The sequence below is a fragment of the Erythrolamprus reginae genome, chromosome Z (assembly GCF_031021105.1).
Source record: "Erythrolamprus reginae isolate rEryReg1 chromosome Z, rEryReg1.hap1, whole genome shotgun sequence".
NCBI lineage: Eukaryota > Metazoa > Chordata > Lepidosauria > Squamata > Dipsadidae > Erythrolamprus > Erythrolamprus reginae.
The window spans coordinates 137,928,746-137,947,708 of record NC_091963.1 but is presented as its reverse complement, the minus strand read 5'-3'; the positions used below and the strand labels follow the sequence as shown (position 1 = coordinate 137,947,708).

At 41.5% G+C, this 18,963-nt stretch overlaps 1 protein-coding gene across 1 annotated transcript in view; it reads left to right on the top strand.

Moving 5' to 3' along the window:
- The window catches only part of SETD1A (SET domain containing 1A, histone lysine methyltransferase), a 33,945-nt gene extending 15,954 nt beyond the window's left edge, over positions 1-17,991 (top strand). Inside the window, 11 exon segments of the mRNA XM_070767087.1 lie at positions 411-544; positions 982-1,054; positions 3,620-3,895; positions 14,159-14,385; positions 14,387-15,076; positions 15,079-15,120; positions 15,123-15,248; positions 15,251-15,608; positions 15,611-15,631; positions 17,786-17,859; positions 17,861-17,991. Of these exon segments, the coding sequence (XP_070623188.1) occupies positions 411-544; positions 982-1,054; positions 3,620-3,895; positions 14,159-14,385; positions 14,387-15,076; positions 15,079-15,120; positions 15,123-15,248; positions 15,251-15,608; positions 15,611-15,631; positions 17,786-17,859; positions 17,861-17,965 (2,126 nt within the window). The 3' untranslated portion in view covers positions 17,966-17,991.
- Positions 17,992-18,963: the final 972 nt, after the last annotated feature.

The window sequence follows — 18,963 nt, the reverse complement described above, 5'->3', positions numbered from 1 at the left end:
TTGTTGTTTATACTCTTTAACCTTTTATAAGGTTAAAGGATGACATTTTTTTATTTCTTTACTAAGCAGCGCTATTTTTTTCCTTTAGCCAGGAAAGTTCCCATGATCTGAATAAAAACCAGATTGTCCTTCTCTCTGGTTTACAGTCTGAATCGATGTGATGCAGAATAGGATAAAAAAGAAAAAAGTGAAGCCAAGATAGGTTTGGCCAACTGTGATAGGAATGGGCTGCACAGGGAGGTTTACAGAATACCAGCCCTTTTGAGAATGATAATGTTGCTTTTCCTGACTGGGTGATTGGTCTCATTGTCTTGGGAGAGGCTGAGCCTCTGTGGCGCAGCAGGAAAAGGAAATGAAGTTCCTTGTTGTCTCTTGTTTCTTTCATTTTTCCTCTCAATTTCACTTTGCAGATAAAAAATCCTTACAGATACCCAAAACCTCCAAGAGGGATGATGAAAGGATCAAAGGTCCAGGAAAGCGGCGAAAACTTTTTTGTCTGGACAGTGAAGGAGAGGAGGCATCTGAGGACTCCTCCTCTGAGAAGGTGAGAGGAAACTAACCTTGTTTGAGCTGCTCCTCACAGCATTATGCTCATGTAGTCTTGATATTTTTTGTTCTTCTATGCACAGTTGATTCCCTCCGCCAATTAGTTTGGAAACAGTTTGAATGTGTTTGTTAAGATGGCTCACCTTCTCTAACACATTGACATGGCTACCCTTGTGTGCTTGGTCAGATGGCATGTTGATTCTCAGGATAACTTGAACTCCTCCTTTTCTTGTCATGCTTCTCCAAGAAAGCCTCCCAAAGGAAAGGGTTCCCCTGCAGAATTCAGAATAATTTTGCAAGCCTTAAATGTCATTGAGCTAAATCTACTGCTCTGTGATTTGGGAATTCTAGCCAGACTTTGCTTTGGATGCATTTTGGGGGAGGCGTGAATAACGGGCTTGTCATTGAGAAATTTTTTATCCCCCCTCTTCCTAGGAGGAAGAGGAAGGGCGACGTGAAGGTGAACAACGTGCCAGGGGACACAGAAGAAAGAGGGAACAATCTGAAGGTATTTTCCAGTTAATTAATTGAGGAGACCTCCTTAGCTAGTATACATGGTGACATGCCATTATCCACATCATCATGCTGATCGTAATAACAGTTTGTTGATACCCGTGGAGGGTAAAGCTGGATTTAAATTTAAACTGTGTATCTTGTTTTGTTATTGGAGTTGTTTTTGTTCGTTTTTTGGTTGTATGCTGTCTAGAGCAGAGGTCCCCAACCTTTTTTGCACCAGGGACCGGCATTAAGCTAGACCAGTTTTCCATGGCCCGGTGGGGGGGGGGGGGGGCGCTTTGGTCATATGGGGGTGGGGTTCATTTCCTTCATTTCCTCTTTCTCTCATTCCCTCTTTCTATCCTTTCTATCTCTCACTCTTTCCTTCTCTCCCTCCCTTCCTCTTTCTTTCCTTTCTCTCATTCCCTCTTTCTATCCTTTCTATCTCTCACTCTTTCCTTCTCTCCCTCCCTTTCTCTCTCTTTCCTTTCTCTCATTCCCTCTTTCTATCCTTTCTATCTCTCACTCTTTCCTTCTCTCTCTCCCTTTCTCTCTCTTTCCTTTCTCTCATTCCCTCTTTCTATCCTTTCTATCTCTCACTCTTTCCTTCTCTCCCTCCCTTTCTCTCTTTCCTTTCTCTCATTCCCTCTTTCTATCCTTTCTATCTCTCACTCTTTCCTTCTCTCCCTCCCTTTCTCTCTCTTTCCTTTCTCTCATTCCCTCTTTCTATCCTTTCTATCTCTCACTCTTTCCTTCTCTCTCTCCCTTTCTCTCTCTTTCCTTTCTCTCATTCCCTCTTACTCTCTATCCTTTCTATCTCTCACTCCTTTCTCTCCCTCCCTTTCTCTCTCTTTCCTTTCTCTCATTCACTCTTTGTCTCCTGGGGCTGCCTGCGCCTGCCCTGCACCCCCCACCGCGGAGGGAAAGCATTTGGTATCGGCACCGCCAACCCCCCCTCCACGAGCAGCAAAAGCCTAAGCGGCGGGGTGCGCCCTTTGCATTTCGGCATTGGCGCTCTCCCCTCCACGAGCAGCAAAAGCCTCAGCGATGGAGCAGAAAGGCAAACGACGCGATCAGTCGCTGAGGCTTTTGCTGCTCCTGGAGGAGAGAGCGCCAATGCCGAAATGCAAAGGGCGCACCCCGCCGCTTAGGCTTTTGCTGCTCCTGGAGGGGGGGAGGATTTAATCCTCCCCGCCCCCCCGGCAGCCAAACCTCGCTGAGGCTTTGGAGTTCGGGCGATCCGACGGAGTTCCCGCTCCCACCAACGCTCTGCAGCCGCGCCAGGGCCACCGCCACGAGAAAGCTTTCCAAGACCCATCAACGTCCCGCTGGAAGCTGCCCTCCCGCCAGCCGCGCCGCCCCGGAGCCCCGAAGGCTCGCAGCAGAGGGAGGCAAAGCGGCGCGCGGCAGCCACAACAAGCCCGCACTTGTTGCGCGATGGGAGCGCGAGGACGACCGCAGGCGCGACCCGGGCAGCCTTTCGACCGACTCGCTTTCGCCGCGCCCGGATAGCGGCGGCGTCTCCTGGGGCTGCCTGCGCCTGCCCTGCACCCCCCACCGCGGAGGGAAAGCATTGCCGAAATGCACCCCGCCGCTTAGGCTTTTGCTGCTCCTGGAGGGGGGGAGGATTTAATCCTCCCCGCCCCCCCGGCAGCCAAAGCTAGCTGTCAGCGGCGCCGCGGACCGGCTGAAAAACCCCAACGGCCCGGTCCCGGTCCGCGGACCGGCGGTTGGGGACCTCTGGTCTAGAGAGCTGCAGTGAGTAGCTAGGTAAATACTTCAAACAAATCATTTCAAATTCTTAGAAATGTGTATAATACAGCTTTTAATGAATTCATTTCTTCCAGCTGTGCAATCACCTACCACTCCAAGATTATCATTTTCAGAGCATTTCTCTGTCCTATGGGTCAGCAGGACATCAGCATTTAGCAGTGTTACTAATATAAATATATCCATGTGCAACTTATTGCTTAAAACTCCAAACAAAACTTGGTGTAAAGTATTCAGTTTGGTCCTTATTTATTTTCCTATAAGGATGTAAAACAAAATACTTCACGGGTACTTTTCAGTTCTGAAGAAAGAACAATGAATTATGTAAGTGTCTAAAATCCAGCCTTCCTGTTTCTTCAGTTTTCTCACATCGAAATGTATTGTTTTCATTTGAAAACAACAATAGTAATAACAATGGAATCCCAAGAAAGCTAAATTATGGCCCCGTCATCATGCAATATGTGGAAAAACATGGTGTTACAGTGGTACCTGTACTTACAAACTTTTCTAGATAAGGACCTGATGGTTCTTCTCAAGAACCATTTTTCACTTACAAACCCGAGCCTCCGAAGCAGTAACCAGAAAAGATAGGGAGATGCCTCCATGGGGCCTCTCTAGGAATCTCCTGGGAGGAAACAGGGCCTCCACCTTTCCCCAAACGCACACATTATTTCCTTTTACATTGATTCCTATGGGAAAAATTGCTTCTTCTTACAAACTTTTTTACTTAAGAACCTGGTCACAGAATGAATTAAGTTCATAAGTAGAGGTACCACTGTATTTTATTTGTTCTTTATCCTTGGCACAGATCGTGATAGTGATGGTTCGTCCAAGTATTCACCTTATGAGGAGACTGATGAGGACAGTGATAGCACCTCTGATTCCGAAAGCAGCTCTTCTTCCTCGTCCTCCTTGTCGTCTTCGTCATCATCTGATGAAGATGAGGTTGAGAGTATGGAGGAAATAGATGATTCTGCCACAGATGTCCATCCACCAGAGTCATTGGGACACATGGAAGAGAGAATATGGCCAGAAACAGACATCGAGATGGGCAAGAAGAAGTCAGAAGCAGCATTGCTTCCAGGTAAGTTGCTAGGCTTTGGGTTTCCCTAGGAAAAGCCTATTGGTTCTTCCAAAATGAAGATTGAGAAATGGGGAGGACAGCAGATGCATTTTATCACGATTCCTGTGCTTTGAAGGTAAGAATAATCTGCCCTGTTGGCACCAATTCAAAAACAACCTCAGGGCTTTGTACACATATATGTTTTCCCCCTATTTCCCTGCTTTAACCGCGTTAGAAGTGTTTGATCTCAAAACAGATCTGAACTGCTGGAATGTTGTACACACCCATCATGGCATTGATATGATTCTGCATTAAAGCCTTCCCCAGGAGAAGCTATGATTGCTTTGATTGCCAAAGGTCAATGCTATCTAAAAATCATATTTTGTGGGGGGTGGGGGAATCTTGGTCATTTGGATTATCTTGGATAATTTGGAACTGGTCATTGTGCCTCGGGTTTCTTTAGAGGATCCATTTGCTTGTTTCCTTCACTGCCTATGGTATTCTGCAACACTAATGAAATGTGTGAAAAGAGGAAGAGATGCTACCTAGGAATGATAAGATGAGAAGGAAGAGACCCCAGTGGGTTAACAGTCAGAGAAGAGACTTAGAAAAGACCCACTCTCTAGAATAGAATAGAATAGAATAGAATAGAATAGAATAGCAGAGTTGGAAGGGACCTGGGAGGTCTTCCAGTCCAATCCCCTGCTCAGACAGTATATGTTTATCATGTCATTTATCATTTCATTCTTTTACAAAAGTTTAATACAGTACATATATTGCAAATTTATCTTATTGCTTTATTAGTTCAAGTTTGCTTTTTTACCTTTCTATCTCACACAGCCCGCCCTTCTCTTTCTTCTTCCCTTCCCTTCTTCCTTCTCTTTCTCAACCTACTTCCCTTTTTCATTCTCCCCTACTGCCCCCTCTCCTGACCAGTGCTCCCTCTAATTTTTTTCCGGTGTGGGTGGAAAAGTATAGTGTCTGAGCGGCAGTCCCTTTGGGACTGGGCGGCTTAAAAGTCTAAACAAACAAACAAACAAACAAACAAATAATTTTTCATGCCTGAGTGCCTGATTTTTTTTCACAGATGTCACCCAAGACAACTTATTGTGTAATTATTTGGGCCTTGGTGCTAGGGCAGAATAAGGTTCCTTCCCACTATGTTATTCTGTTATTTTATATTTCAATTAATATCATTATCCTCTTATAAATCCAGATAGGCCATCATGCCTACTTCTCCTTCTTATACATTCTTCTTAAAAGAAACAAAAAACCCTTATACAAATATTTTCTAATTAGGAAAAAAAATCTTTTTTATTAAAAGAAATTAATAATAAAACGAAACCAAAATCTATTACTATTACTATTAAAACTAAAACAACCAGCAAAACAAAAAACACAACTATTAATAAATCCATACTTTAAAATCTTCATTTCTTAAATATTTATCATAGTATTATAATAATCTAATAATACTATGAAAATCTATCTGAAGACCAATGCATCAATTAATATATTTCCATATTTACTTTTCTATAATTTCATTCAATATTTCCAAGCTCAATTAATTTTCAGGAACTTAACATTTACTATTATTAACTTTCATCAATCTTCTACATTTCCAAGTATATTTTAAATTCATAATGCAAAGTCATAAAATCATACAGTACATATCATAAACCCCTTATTTATCCTATGTATCTTCCATTAATTTTAACTATGTAATTCTATATAGTTCTAAAATTCTAATCCAATTTTAGGAATTATTACATCCTAATATTAAACAACATCTAAATATATTTTTTTACTATCATTGCATAGTCAATTCATATTTAATAATCAATCATCCCTCCTCAAATTTCTACCACTCTTGCCAAAGTGAAGAAACCATGTTGTTTTTCAGTAGCCTGCTTTTATTTTGGTATTTGTTATTTTTCTTTTTAATTATAAGCTACCAAAGGTTTTTACACAGCAGAGAGACATAAAAATTAAAGTATATTAAGAAATTGGATGATTGATATTGTTTTGCTGATCTTAATCTGCAGTAAAGAAATTTTGGTTTTTAAAAAACCCACCATATTTTGCCTCAGAGAATTTCAAAATAAAAAAATAAAATAAAATACTGTGTGTCTGTAACAGTGACCTCGGAATGGGGCAACTCTATCAATATCAAAATACCACTTAAGCTAGTTTCAAACTAGATTTTGATTTTCTCTCTCTTTCTCTCTCTCTCTCTCTTTCTTTCTTTTCCTTTCTCTCTCTCTCTTCTCTTTTTTTTTCTCCCTTCCTTCCCCTCTCTTTTTTTTGCCTACCTTTTGCAAAAGCGACCTTCTACACGGGCTCAGGCAGCGGGGCGGTGTGAAAGGAGGCAGTGGAGGCGAGGGGTTTGCAAACAGCTGCCTCCCCCCCCCCACCCCAGCAGCACAAGGCAAGCATGGCTGTCCGGAGGTTGCTGTCGGGGCAGCAGGGGCCCACTGACGTCAAGCCCTGCGCCAGCCAGCAAAGCCAGCTGCCCGGGGAAGTGGTGCGTTTGAAAAGCGCACTGTTTCCCGGGCAACCCCGTGGCTTGCCTTGAGCCACGGGGTGAGGGGAGACGGTCGCTTGCAAACCCCTCGCCTTCACCGCCTCCTCTCCCACCGCCCCGCTGCCTGAGCCCATGTAGAAGGTCGCTTTTGCAAAAGGTAGGCGATTGGCTCCTGGGCAGGTTTCAAAAATTGTGCGCTGAAAGCCACTACTAAGTGCGCCATGGCGCACTGCACAGCTTAGCGGAACAGTGCTCCTGACTCTTCTCTTCTTCTTTCTTCTTAACTCCTCTCTTCTCTTCTTCCTTCCTTTGCTGTACTTTCTCTATTTTTCGAGGATAGTATTCCAGCAACCTGCAAAACTTATGCACAGTCTTACATTTTTCATAGCTTATTTCATATGTTTTCCTTTAATCTACCATATTTCTTTTATCTTTATTATGGGTTTATCTATTGATACACTTCAGGTTTAATATTTTCTACCTCCCCCTTCTCTGTCCCCTTTCATGTTGTGAGTGTTTGGTTTAATACCTCCATACAATATTTTTGACAGTACTTTTGTTTTTAAAATAATTACAATTTATTTATCCTTTCATCTTAAATAAAATCATTTTCCTTTCCTATTTTATCACTATTTTAATTCCAACATCCAAGATGCAATAATTTCCCAATTTATATATTTCTAAAACTTTTCTTATTTCCTACACATTTATCAATAATCATCTTATAATTTCTTTATCCCCTCTTCCATTTTTCCCATCCAAGGTAAATTTCCATATTACATATTTCAATCTTCATCTTTTCTTATGTTCTATAATTTCATCACTACACGTTACTCATGCATTTATTTTTCGTTATTACAATAAATTTTCCATACAAAACATTTAAAAACTCCATATTTGCAATCTTCATCTTTTCTATATTCAAAGATCTTTCTGATTTCTTGTATTTTTCAATCTTCATCTATTCTTACTTTACTTTATAATTTCAGTTGTACATGTAATTCATACATATATTTATTTTTATTACAGTAAAACAACTATTCCTATCTTATTCCTCTCTACGTATTTTCATTATCAAACTTACATTCAGAAATATTACTTTTCTTTTTCTACATATAGAATATATTTAATTCAATCTTCATATTTTCTATTATCAAAGTTATATCCAAACATGTTACTACTAATTGTATCCCCTTTAAAAAAAAAAAATTATCCAATATTTTGATCTTCTTTTCATCCTTTTTTGATTGCCTCCTCCAGATTTCCTCTAGCTCTCTTATTTCTCTTTAACTCTATTTTTTTGCTAAAATCTGTCTTTATCTCCTTTCTTTTTCATTTTTTGATGTCTAATATTGTTTCCCCTTTCTTGATCTTCTCTGTCTTTCCCCTTCTATTATTATTATTATTGTTGTTATTATTATTATTATTATTATTATTATTATTATTATTATTATTAATTAGATTTGTATGCCGCCCTTCTCCGAAGACTCTAGTTTTCCTTCCCTAGTTTATCTTTCCCTTGGCAAAATTTTTTCCCCTTCTGCTCTACTACTGTATACCTTTTTCTCCCTCTGTGTTCCAACATTCCCTTTCTTGTTGCTTGTTTCTTGGTTCTTCTGTTTCCTTCCAAAATTCTCCAGATTTTCTTCATCTGAACAGTATTTGTTATTCTTTCCATTCCACTTTCCAGTCTTAATTCTATACGATTGATGATTTGAAATAATCCTTTCACTCTCACATGCTGTTTATCAAGAGTTTTCCTTTCCTGGATTCTGCTTTCAGGGTCCTTATTTCCAGATGGTGTCATTTTAAGAATAGAGTTAAATCCACGTTAACAAATCCAACAAAGGAAAAAAGTTCCGAGAGTTACACCCTCTCTTTTCCCCCAAAATGGCATTCGGGCTTCAACTCAGGAAAGGTCTCTTCATTGTTCTTGCTCAATCTCCTCATTTTTAATTTATAAATCCAATACATATGATTGTCAATTCATAGTAAAGCAGAGACAGCTTCTAAGTTAAAAATCATGATTTTCCTTCTTTAAAATATAATTTTTTTTCTAAAAAATAAATACATTTTACTTCCTGGTTAAGCATTTTTTAATATGCTTAACTTGCCACTCTTCTTCAGCTTCCTTATTTTTCCCCCCTTGTATTTTTGGAAATAATTAAGAAGTAAAATAGACTTTTACATCCCAAATTGCAGATCACTCACTTTTTCCCTTGCACGATCTTGCTAATCCTGGCTTTCCTTTGGCTTGCGCCATCCATGTTTGCTACTTCAGCTCTGCCCGTCGGCTAGAGGCTCAACAGTTTGGGGAGGGCAGATGGCCGTTCCCCTTCGTTTTGCCCATTCTATGAGGGAGGGGGGGCTTAGGTCTGAATTCGGACTCTCAGGCATGGAGTGTTTGGAGCTGGCCGCAGAGGTCCCAGTCCCAGTCTCCGATCGCACCAAAGGAGGAAATGGAACTTCCATCCAATCTTTTCTTAAAACCTTCCAGTGTTGGATCATTCACAACTTCTGGAGTCAAGTTGTTCCACTGATTTATTGTTCTAACTGTCAGAAAATTTCTCCTAATTTTGAAGTTGTTTCTTTCCTTGATTAGTTTCCACCCATTGCTTCTTCTTCTAGGTGCTTTGAAGAACAGCTTGACTCCCTCTTCTTTGTGGCAGCCTCTTAGATATTGGAACACGGTTATCATGTCACCCCTAGTCCTTCTTTTCATCAGACTAGACATACCCGGGTCCAGCAACTGTTCTTGATATGTTTTAGCTTCCAGTCCTCTAATCAATCAAACATCTAAACGTGGCATCAGGAAGTTTTCTACATTCAGACTTGCAAAATTCTCTTAATACAGTGGTACCTCGGTTCTCGACCACAATTCGTTCCAGAAGTGTGGTCGAGAAGCGATTTGGTCAAGTACCGAATTAATTTATCCCATAGGAAATAATGGAAATGGGTTTAATTGGTTTCCAGCCCCTATTTCCTTTATTTCCTATGGGATAAAGATCTGAGGTCTAAGCACTCCAAGCTGTAGTAAGGGTGGGGGCAGCTGCAATACCGGCAGTTTCGGGGGGGGGGGGGGGGCTCCTTTCCTCAGTGGTTCGTCTTCTTCCCTTTAAGCAGTTACACCAACTTTCTCCTTCCTGGCAGTGGTGACGGCGGTGGCGGCTTTCCTTAGAGCAACAGCAGCGCCGGGAACGTGACATGAGAAAGGGAAGCGGCTGACGTTCCCGGCGCTGCTGCCGCTCGAAGGAAGGAGAAAGTTGGTGTAGCTGCTTAAAGGGAACAAGACGAACCACTGAGGAAAGGAGGCCCCCCGAAACTGCCGGTATTGCAGCCTCCCCCTCCTTCCTACAGCTTGGAGCACGACTGGGAGGCTGTTTAGTGGGCGGCCAGGATGGGCGTGTCGGATTCCAACTCCCATTCCTTCTCACCCCGTCCCCTCATTTCGGATAATAAACAAAATTTTCTGTGGCTGTTCGGTATCTGAATTTTTGTTCAGATACCGAAGCAAATTTTTGCCGAAAATTTTGTTCGGTATCCGAAATGTAAGAGAACCAAAGCGTTCGAGTACCGAGGTAAGGTATCGTGTTCCCCAGAAAATAAGCCCTGCCCTAAAAATTTCATTTTTTCTGGTTAAGGTTAGGGAGACAGAGCTGGAAATCTGGTAAGACAGCAAGAGGAGCCCCGTCTTGCTCAACGTGCCCCAAAATAAATCCTCCCCGATAATAAGGCCAAGCGCTTATTTCAAGGTTCAAAAAAATATAAGAGCCTTATTTTTGGGGAAACACAGTAGGTTTAGTTCATCTAGATGTGTTGTTTGTCAGGAGGGCTGATACAGACACCAATTCAAAAGCATAAAGACCACTGTTCCTGCTAAGGTGCGTGCCCACGCGCCCGCAATAATCACCTGCCATGCAGCATTTTCAACTTCAGTGCAGACACCCGACATAGAAGCTGCAGGAGCCCAAGGCTCTGCAGAGGAGAATCCCCTCCAGCTCCTGACAGAGACTGGTGACCCTGAACTCAGGTTACCCACCCTCCCACTGAGCAAAGAACTCCAGGGGTACGAGTGCCTTTTACCCTTTATTCGCTTCCAGATTGCTGTTGCTGCTACCCTCTCGCCTCTTTTTCCCTAACACAAACCCCGCTTCTAATACTGAAACTCTTTATCCCAATAATTCAGAGGGCCATGGAAGCTTTGCCCATAGGATCACTTTTGGATTCCATTGGTTAGCCTGCTCTGCCTCTTAACTTTGGTCTCTCCTGAGCGCTTTCGTTGGAGGGTTTTGAGAGAGGAATTGGCCCCGGATTGGCAGTCAGTCAGAGAAGGGGATGTTTGAATAAAGAGCTCCGATTCATTATCAAAGTGACAAGAAACTCCTTAGACCAGGAGTCTCCAACCTTGGCAACTCTAAGACTTGTGGACTTCAACTCCCAGAATTCTGTTGCCAAGATTGGAGACACCCTGGCTTAGACAGTTACTTTCAGTTTCACTTTCAACCCGGAAGCAGAGTTTTTTTATCATCTACTGTATAATTTTCTTCCCTGCAGTTAGATATTACTTAGACAGGCTCAAATTAAATATTTTTGACACAGTATGAGGGAAAAAAGAACGAAAACCAGGATGATTAGCAGCCAAATGGATGGACTCAGTTGCAGCAATGAAAAGTAAGTTGTTTGAAAATCTAAAGGAATAGATTGAGAAGATCATCCTGGAGAAAACATGTAGTCACTCCATTAAGAGACTTTCCTATTGAATGCTCTTTCTTCTGCCTCTTCTAAATAAGTACAGTAGTACCTCGTGATACAAACCCCCCGTCATATGAACTTTTCAAGATACGAACCTGGGGTTCGGAAAATTTTTGTCTCTTCTTACAAACTTTTTTCGCCTTACGAACCCGCCGCCCGAACGCCGAACCTGGAAGTTCGGCAAAAGTTTGGGTTCGGCGTTCGGGTTCGTAAGGCCGCCGAGAAGCGCCTTTTGAAACAGCCAGGGGGCTTCTCGGCATTCCCCCAAACGCCAAACCCGAACTTTTGCCAAACTTCCAAGTTCGGCATTCGGGAGGCCGCCGAGACGCCCCGCCGCCCGGAGGTGGGGAATCCCAATAGGGAATTCCATGGGCAGAACTTTGACATCTTGAAGACGTTCTTCCTGGCTGGCTGAAATGTGGACTCCAGGAAGGACGTCAAAGCTCCGCCCATGGAATTCCCTATTGGGATTTCCCACCTCCGTTTGAGCCTCCCGATCGGCTGACAGCTCCGTTGCTCTTCTGGCAAGGTGACAACCGGGCGGGGGGGGCTTCTCGGCGGCCACCCGAACCCGAACTTTTGCCGAACTTCCGGGTTTGGCATTCGGGAGAACGCTGAGAAGCGCCCAGCTGTTTCAAAAGGCGACAGCCAGGCAGCGGGGCTTCTCGGCGGCCTGAACGCCGAACCCGGAAGTTCGGCAAAAATTCGAGTTCGGCGTTCAGGAGAACGCCGATAAGCCTCCCAGCTGTTTCAAAAGGCGACAGCCAGGTGGCGGGGCTTCTCAGCGGCCTCCCAAACCCAAACTTTTGCCGAACTTCCGGGTTCGGCATTCGGGAGAACGCTGAGAAGCGCCCAGCTGTTTCAAAAGGTGACAGCCGTTTTTGCGATATTTTTTTTGCTTGCATGCATTGATTTTACATTGTTTCCTATGGGAAACATTGTTTCGTCTTACGAACTTTTCGCCTTACGAACCTCCTCCCGGAACCAATTAAGTTCGTAAGACAAGGTATTATTGTAATTGTATTTTACCAGTTAGCTCTATAAGAGAGATATATATTCCATATGCTGTTTAATAGATTTAATAATGATACAATGGCTATGATAACATGATATGATAACATGAGTCTGCGGAGAGGGGCGGCATACAAATCTAATAAAGAATAATAATAAAATAATAATGATAACAGTGTGAATTTTGATGCTAATGATCTGATGTATTTAATTAATATGGATTATTTTTGAGAGAGAGATTGGTTCTTTTTTGTACAATGTGAATATTATTTTATAGAGGAAAGATTGCATGATTAAGGACGAAGTAATTTCTGATTTGATATTTATTGAATTAGTAATGATCCTAATTTATGAAATAATGTTTAAATAGAAAATGTGAAGATTTACCATATGAAAGTCTGAATTAATTGGTTTGGAATGATGTTTTTAATCTATGAGATAATGTTTAAATGGAAAATTTGGAGATTTATGGTTTGAAAGTTTGAACTAATTAATTGTTTTGGAATAATATATAAACTCCTGATTATTAAGAAAATCTGATATTTATAATGAAAATCAATACAATATAATATGCTTGTCTATATGTCTGAAGGCCGAATAGACGTTTTTGGTTATGATAAATGAAGGAATCAGAAAAATAAACATTGAGGAAATGATCCGGGGGGGGGGGGGGGGGGAGAGCAGCAGGCCTAAAAGGAAAAGGTATGAGAAATAAACAACTATTTTGGAATGATAAATTATAGTGATTAACTGTAGAAGTTATTGCTGGATTAATTTGACAGTGAACCCAGAAGACAAAACTAGATTTTTTTTTTTACTGGAGGTAGCTTTCTTCTTGGACATTATATACCTAGTATAATAGATTTATTTTAAGTTTTATGATTGAAATGTTATAAGCAACAAGAATTCTCTTTTGCGTGGGGGAGTTAGGGATATTCCTTCAATTTGATTATGTAACACTAGTCTAAATATAAGATGGGAGACATTCTGGAAAAGTTAAAGAGGGTGGAAGAAGAAGTAGAAAGGAAGGAAGAGAAGGAGAGAGGTAGAGGAGGAGTGAAGAAGTAGATAGGAGGAGGAGATGAAGAAAGAAGGAGGGGAGTCGGAGAAAGAATAAGCACATTGGGATAGGTTATGAAAAGAATAGATGAAGATGGGGATTCCCGAATAATGGATAATAATGTGTATCTACAGTATATATATTTTTTGTAACACTGGAAGGTATATACATGTCATTTGTTTTGTGAAGGTGGAGAAAAATAAAAAAACCTTTTGCTAAAAAAAGAGTACCCAAATCATCACCCTCACAGTTAGACATGTACTTATAAAACGATTTTAAAATGAACAGCTTTCAAATGGTAATCAACTGGGGAAATGATGTTCCAAAGAGTGGGTATGATGATAGAAAAGGCTTTTGTCTCAAATCCCATAATGTTGTCATTTCATCCAAAATTAAATTTTATTTATTTATTTATTTGTCAAGTATGTACTGTTGGTATAGAAAGATACAACAATGTTTATATATATGATATTGATACTAATAATAGAGAAACATTAGGACAGACCAGACGATAGGTGCACTTATGCATACTCCTTATCATGATCATTGTGATCATCAGGAGGATCATCACAATGAAAACCTATTTCGTTGTTGTCTTGGGTAACATCTGTGAAAAAAATTCAGGTGCTCAGCTATGAAAATGTGCTGCTCAATCACTATACTTTTCCGCACCCCCCCCCCCCCCCCCCCCCCCAAAAATAGAGGGAACATTGATCATGACTATTCTTGTCTTGCTTCTTTAATGCTCGGCTATAAATGTTAGCAATCTAATATTAAAAGCTACATTTAAATAAATAGACCAAATCAATCTTTAGATAAAGACTTTTATTTTTCCTTTTGTTTGTTTATTGCTGAAAATAATGTTTTTTGCATCTTTATACCTAGCCCTGAAAAGGCTTGTTAGATCACTAACATAAACCGTATCTCCCTCATGTAGGCCCTGTTGTTGACGAGAAGCCTTCTTTACCTCAGAATAACACTTTGCTGCTCCCTGCAACAGAGGAGAAAAGTATCAGGACAGCCCCAGAAGAGCGAACACGACAAGAAGAACGACCATCCTCACCTATTCCACTTCTGCCACCACCCAAGAAGCGTCGGAAAACGGTGTCCTTCTCAGCTCCTAGTGAGGACGAAGGGGCCTTAGAGAAGCCCCTGGAATTGGCACCGGTTGGGTCTCCTAGCCCCACCGCCCCCACCTCCTCCTCCTGTCCCCACAGAGGAAGCACAATCTCCATTAGTTCCTGTGGAACCCATGCTACCACCCCAAGTGTCCTTAACCTCAGATGCCCCGGTTCCAGTTATCTGCCCCATGCCTCCCACAGCCTCCCTGGTAAAGCTGGTGGCTTCTCCAAGCCGCAGGCGGGAGCCGTCAAAAGCCAATCAAAGGACAATCAGCAATCTGCCAGCAGACCACGCTTCCTTGGTGAAATGTTGGTCAGAGGATATGCCAACTGGTCGGTCCCGAAACCGTTCTCGCTCCCGAAGCTCAGATCATTTTAGGTTACTACAACCCCCAGAGGAAGATAAACTGCTCATACGTGAGCACATGGGGGCTTCCTCGCTACTGGAGCTGGCGAATCAGCCTGACCTGTCCGTATTGGCAGATGTGGCTCTCAAGATGCCCACCGGTGCAGGTAAAGAGGATTTGGAGGAGACCTCGGACGACTCTCGTGAGCCGAAGCGTCTGCTTCTGCCGCCCGTGTTATCCCTTGAAGTCAGCAACATCTATATGGAGCATAACTATGCCATGGCAGTGCGTGCAGCACCAGTAACTGTCTCCCGGAAACACGATGAGGCAACGCTGCTGGGTTCTGCTGACCTGCTACACATGGACATATATAATGAGCACCATGGGTGAAGGTTCTGGAGGCTCCTGAGGAAATCGTGGCAGATGCCATGTTGAAGCCAGAACTGAATCTGAAGTGGGTGATCTTGTAGCACTGACACCTCCAACTCCCCAACCTCTTGAAAAACCTAAAGTACCTGTTGTCCCAGACCAGCAGCTGCAGCCAGAGAAGAAAACCACCACAATGGCCTAAAGGAGGCGGTCATAAAGGATCCAGGAGTATTACTTTTTGGCCCAGAGAGTCTGTTCCCTTCTGAGAGTGAGGAAGAAGAAGAGGAGGAGGAAGAAGAAGATGACGAGAGCCTTGACAGCAGTGATGAAGGGGAGATTCGTAGGAGATCTCTGCGCTCTCATTCACATAAGCACACCCCTGCCCAGCCCCCACTTCCACCCCCAGTCTACGAGACACGCAGTGAATTTGAACAGATGACAATCTTGTATGACATCTGGAATTCAGGGCTAGATTTGGAAGACATGAGATACTTGAGGCTGATGTATGAGCGCTTGCTGCATGAGGACAATAGCACAGACTGGCTGAATGATACCATTGGGTCCAGCATACCAATATCCTTCCTGAAATATGTTTTAAATTTGTGGGTAGGCGGTGGCTCTCCTGAACCTGTTTTGAAACGGCAGCAAACCTACAGAGGCTTTCCAGGTGCCTCTGTGCTATAGTTTTCAGTGTTCTTTAGCACAGATCAGGCTGAGAATTGTAGTTCAGCATCTGGATAGCGTCTCTATCCCACTTTAGTACTCTTTTATCATTCTATCAGCAGAGATTCCTGGATATTATATTTTGCTGAGTTCTCCTGGGAATCCTCCATTGCACATTCTAGTCCTCTTCCTTCCTTTCTTTCAAAGATCTGCCATTCTCTGGGTAGAAGGAATGGCTGTTAACCAAGATGGAATCCAGTGTCAATACATCTAGGGCAGGGCTGTCAAACTCAATTCCATTGAGGGCTGCATCAGGGTTGTGTCTGACGTCTGGAAGGGGACAGATTGATGTCATTCTTGTTGGGGGCAGCTGTGGTGGCCAAGGGCTAAGGTAGGGATTTCCCTCAGATCTTCCCTCACTTATAATCCTTGCTTGCTTGCTTGCTTGCTTGCTTGCTTGCTTGCTTGCTTGCTTGCTTGCTTGCTTGCTTGCTTGCTTGCTTGCTTGCTTGCTTGCTTCCCTTCCTCCTTCCTTCCTTCCTTCCTTCCTTCCTTCCTTCCTTCCTTCATTCATTCATTCATTCATTCATTTTCATTCTCCTTCCTCCCCCTCTTTCCTTACTTTTTCTTCCTTGCTCTCTTCCATTTTTCCTTCTTTTTCTTTCTCTTTTCCTTGACCCCTTCTTGCTCCATTTTTTCTAGCAGAGGCACCATGGGCCTGTCCTTTCTTTTTTCCAGGACGGCCCGTAGGCCTTGAGTTTGACACCCCTTGATCTAGGGCTTTCCATTCTTCCTACCATATTACCTATTTTATCTAAAGGAAGCAGGAAAAAGTTGATTTTGGATTCTACTAGACTTTATCGGGCAAACTTAATGAAATTCTATCAAATATGGAGTATACAACATAAAGAATTTTATTTTCCAAAATAACAGAAACTTTAATGTACAGGATCTTATTTTAAGTGCAATGATACTATCCCTTCTCCAGAGCTACTACTCGTCTCCTCTCAAAGGTGCATTTTCAAAAGGCAACTGGACTGCTTTTTCTTTGAGGAGGAAGAAGATGTTTCATTACTCATCCAAGAAGCTCCATCAGTTTGGCAGGATGGTAGAGGAGATGGTAAGAATCCCTCTTTCTATTGCCCCTACCATCTTGTGAAAACTGATGAAGATTCTGGGATGAGAAGTGAAACGTCTTCTTCCTCGAAGGAAAAAAAATCCAGTTGCCTTTTGAAAAAGACAACTATGACCTTGAGACAACTATGACCAGAATAACTGAGTATCTCCACAGATATTCAGTCTCCTTTTGCTTTTTTTTAACCAAATTGCAGTTGGTGTTTGGAATGTGCTTGATGGCAAATACTGAAACTGGGATTACTACTTACTACTATGCTAGATTAAAAAGTTTTGGGCTGGTTTAAACCACCTGATTAAAATAAATTGCAGAAGATACACCAAGTTCTTATTTAACAGCTGACCGAATTAGTGACTTTTCCATTGTGACCCTGATGATAAAGTAACTTTATGATTAATCCTTGCATTTAAGATATTTTTGGGGTTTATAAAAGTTAGGATCAACTGAAGTAATATCACAAGCACAGTCACAGTTTTACTTTGACATCTTCACTTAACCAAGTGGTCCAGTTATGGTTGTCAAATGGGGTCTTGCCTATTAAAAAAAAACTCATAAAAATCAAAGATTGCAAGATTTCAGTTTTGTATATTCAGCTTTAATGCTGCCTAATTAGATTTAAAAACAGTAAGATGCACAATGGAGGGGCTCTTTTCTTTTGGCAATTATTTATATATAAAGATATAAATTCTGGAGGGGGGGGATTGGCTATTTTATCCTCCCCGTCCTGTTGGTCCAAGGCCGTTAAAGGAGAGTCGTATGAGAAGGAAGTATTTGTGGCAATAATGCTCATATTTTGTCTTCCAATAGATGAGAATATATGTAGCGGTATGGACTACATATATGATGAACTGAATTGCTTGTACACATTTCACTAACTGACTAACATTATCAGTTCTATATGATAATTCTCCTTGACTCCCCTGCTCCTCTCACAAACATCGCTAATCCCAAACGGAAGAGGAAATCATCTGACCTGCGGGAGCATCAAACAGGTTGCGCCCGGTAGTGAGGGCTACTACCCTATCAGTAAGAAGGAGAAGGACAAATACCTCGACATGTGCCCAGTCACGACGGTGCAGCAGTTGGACACCACTGATACACAGGTTTGACCCCCCCCTGTTCTTGTGATGGGTTCTTCTGTGTTAGCATGTTCTATGCGGCACTGACTCAGGATAGCTGATGGGACCATTGGAATGAGCATAAGATAGACCTTCACTTATAAAGACTAAGATTGGCTATAAACCAACAAAAAGTTCTTAAACCTTGTGTAAGAAGAGCACTCATAATCATTTTTGTGGTCTAGTCGGGTTTTTCTTAAATCTGTGAAATTTTCTACTACCACATTTTGTAATCACATTGAAAAGTGACATGTTAAAATTAAGATGCTGAAGATCCACCACCAGCAATCTGGGAATATTTCTCAGCATAGGTTTCACAAAACATGACTAACTAAAATCGTTAATAATTTTCCTTTATTATTAAAGATTGGAACTGTTTTTGAAACTGAAAATCCAGTAGCAGAAAGCAGAAGAATGGGAAAACAATGCAGAAGTGCAATTTATGTGAAGTGGAAATGTTGAGCGCATTCCCATTTTAATGTCATATCATTGCTCCAGCTATTTACTGTAGTAACTGTAGAAGGAAAACCTTTCTTAATGTTATTTTATGTTTGTGTATATGATAGCCATTCCATGATTTAGAAGTAGTTATGGTTTATTTATGATATTTAGGTTTATTTCTTAATAGATTTTTAAGTATTTAGTTTTATTTATTTTACTGCCTTACAAGTTATCATTTAATAGGCATATAGGTTATCAATGCATATGAGTTAAGTCTTACTGCATTATAGAAAAGAATATTCATATTGCAAAATTTAAAAATAATACATGTAGCTCCTGGGGCACTATCAGCATAGGAGACTATATGAAAACCTTTAACTGTTGGCAGTATAATATGCAAAATTGATTGTTAGTTTTGTAGGTTTATTTTGGATCTTATGCAATAAATAGTATATGTGAGATATTCTGGTATTGTTTTTGCTGCTGTAAAGCAGTACCTTCTCAACCTTGACAAATTTGAATGATGTGGACTTTTAATTCCCAGAATT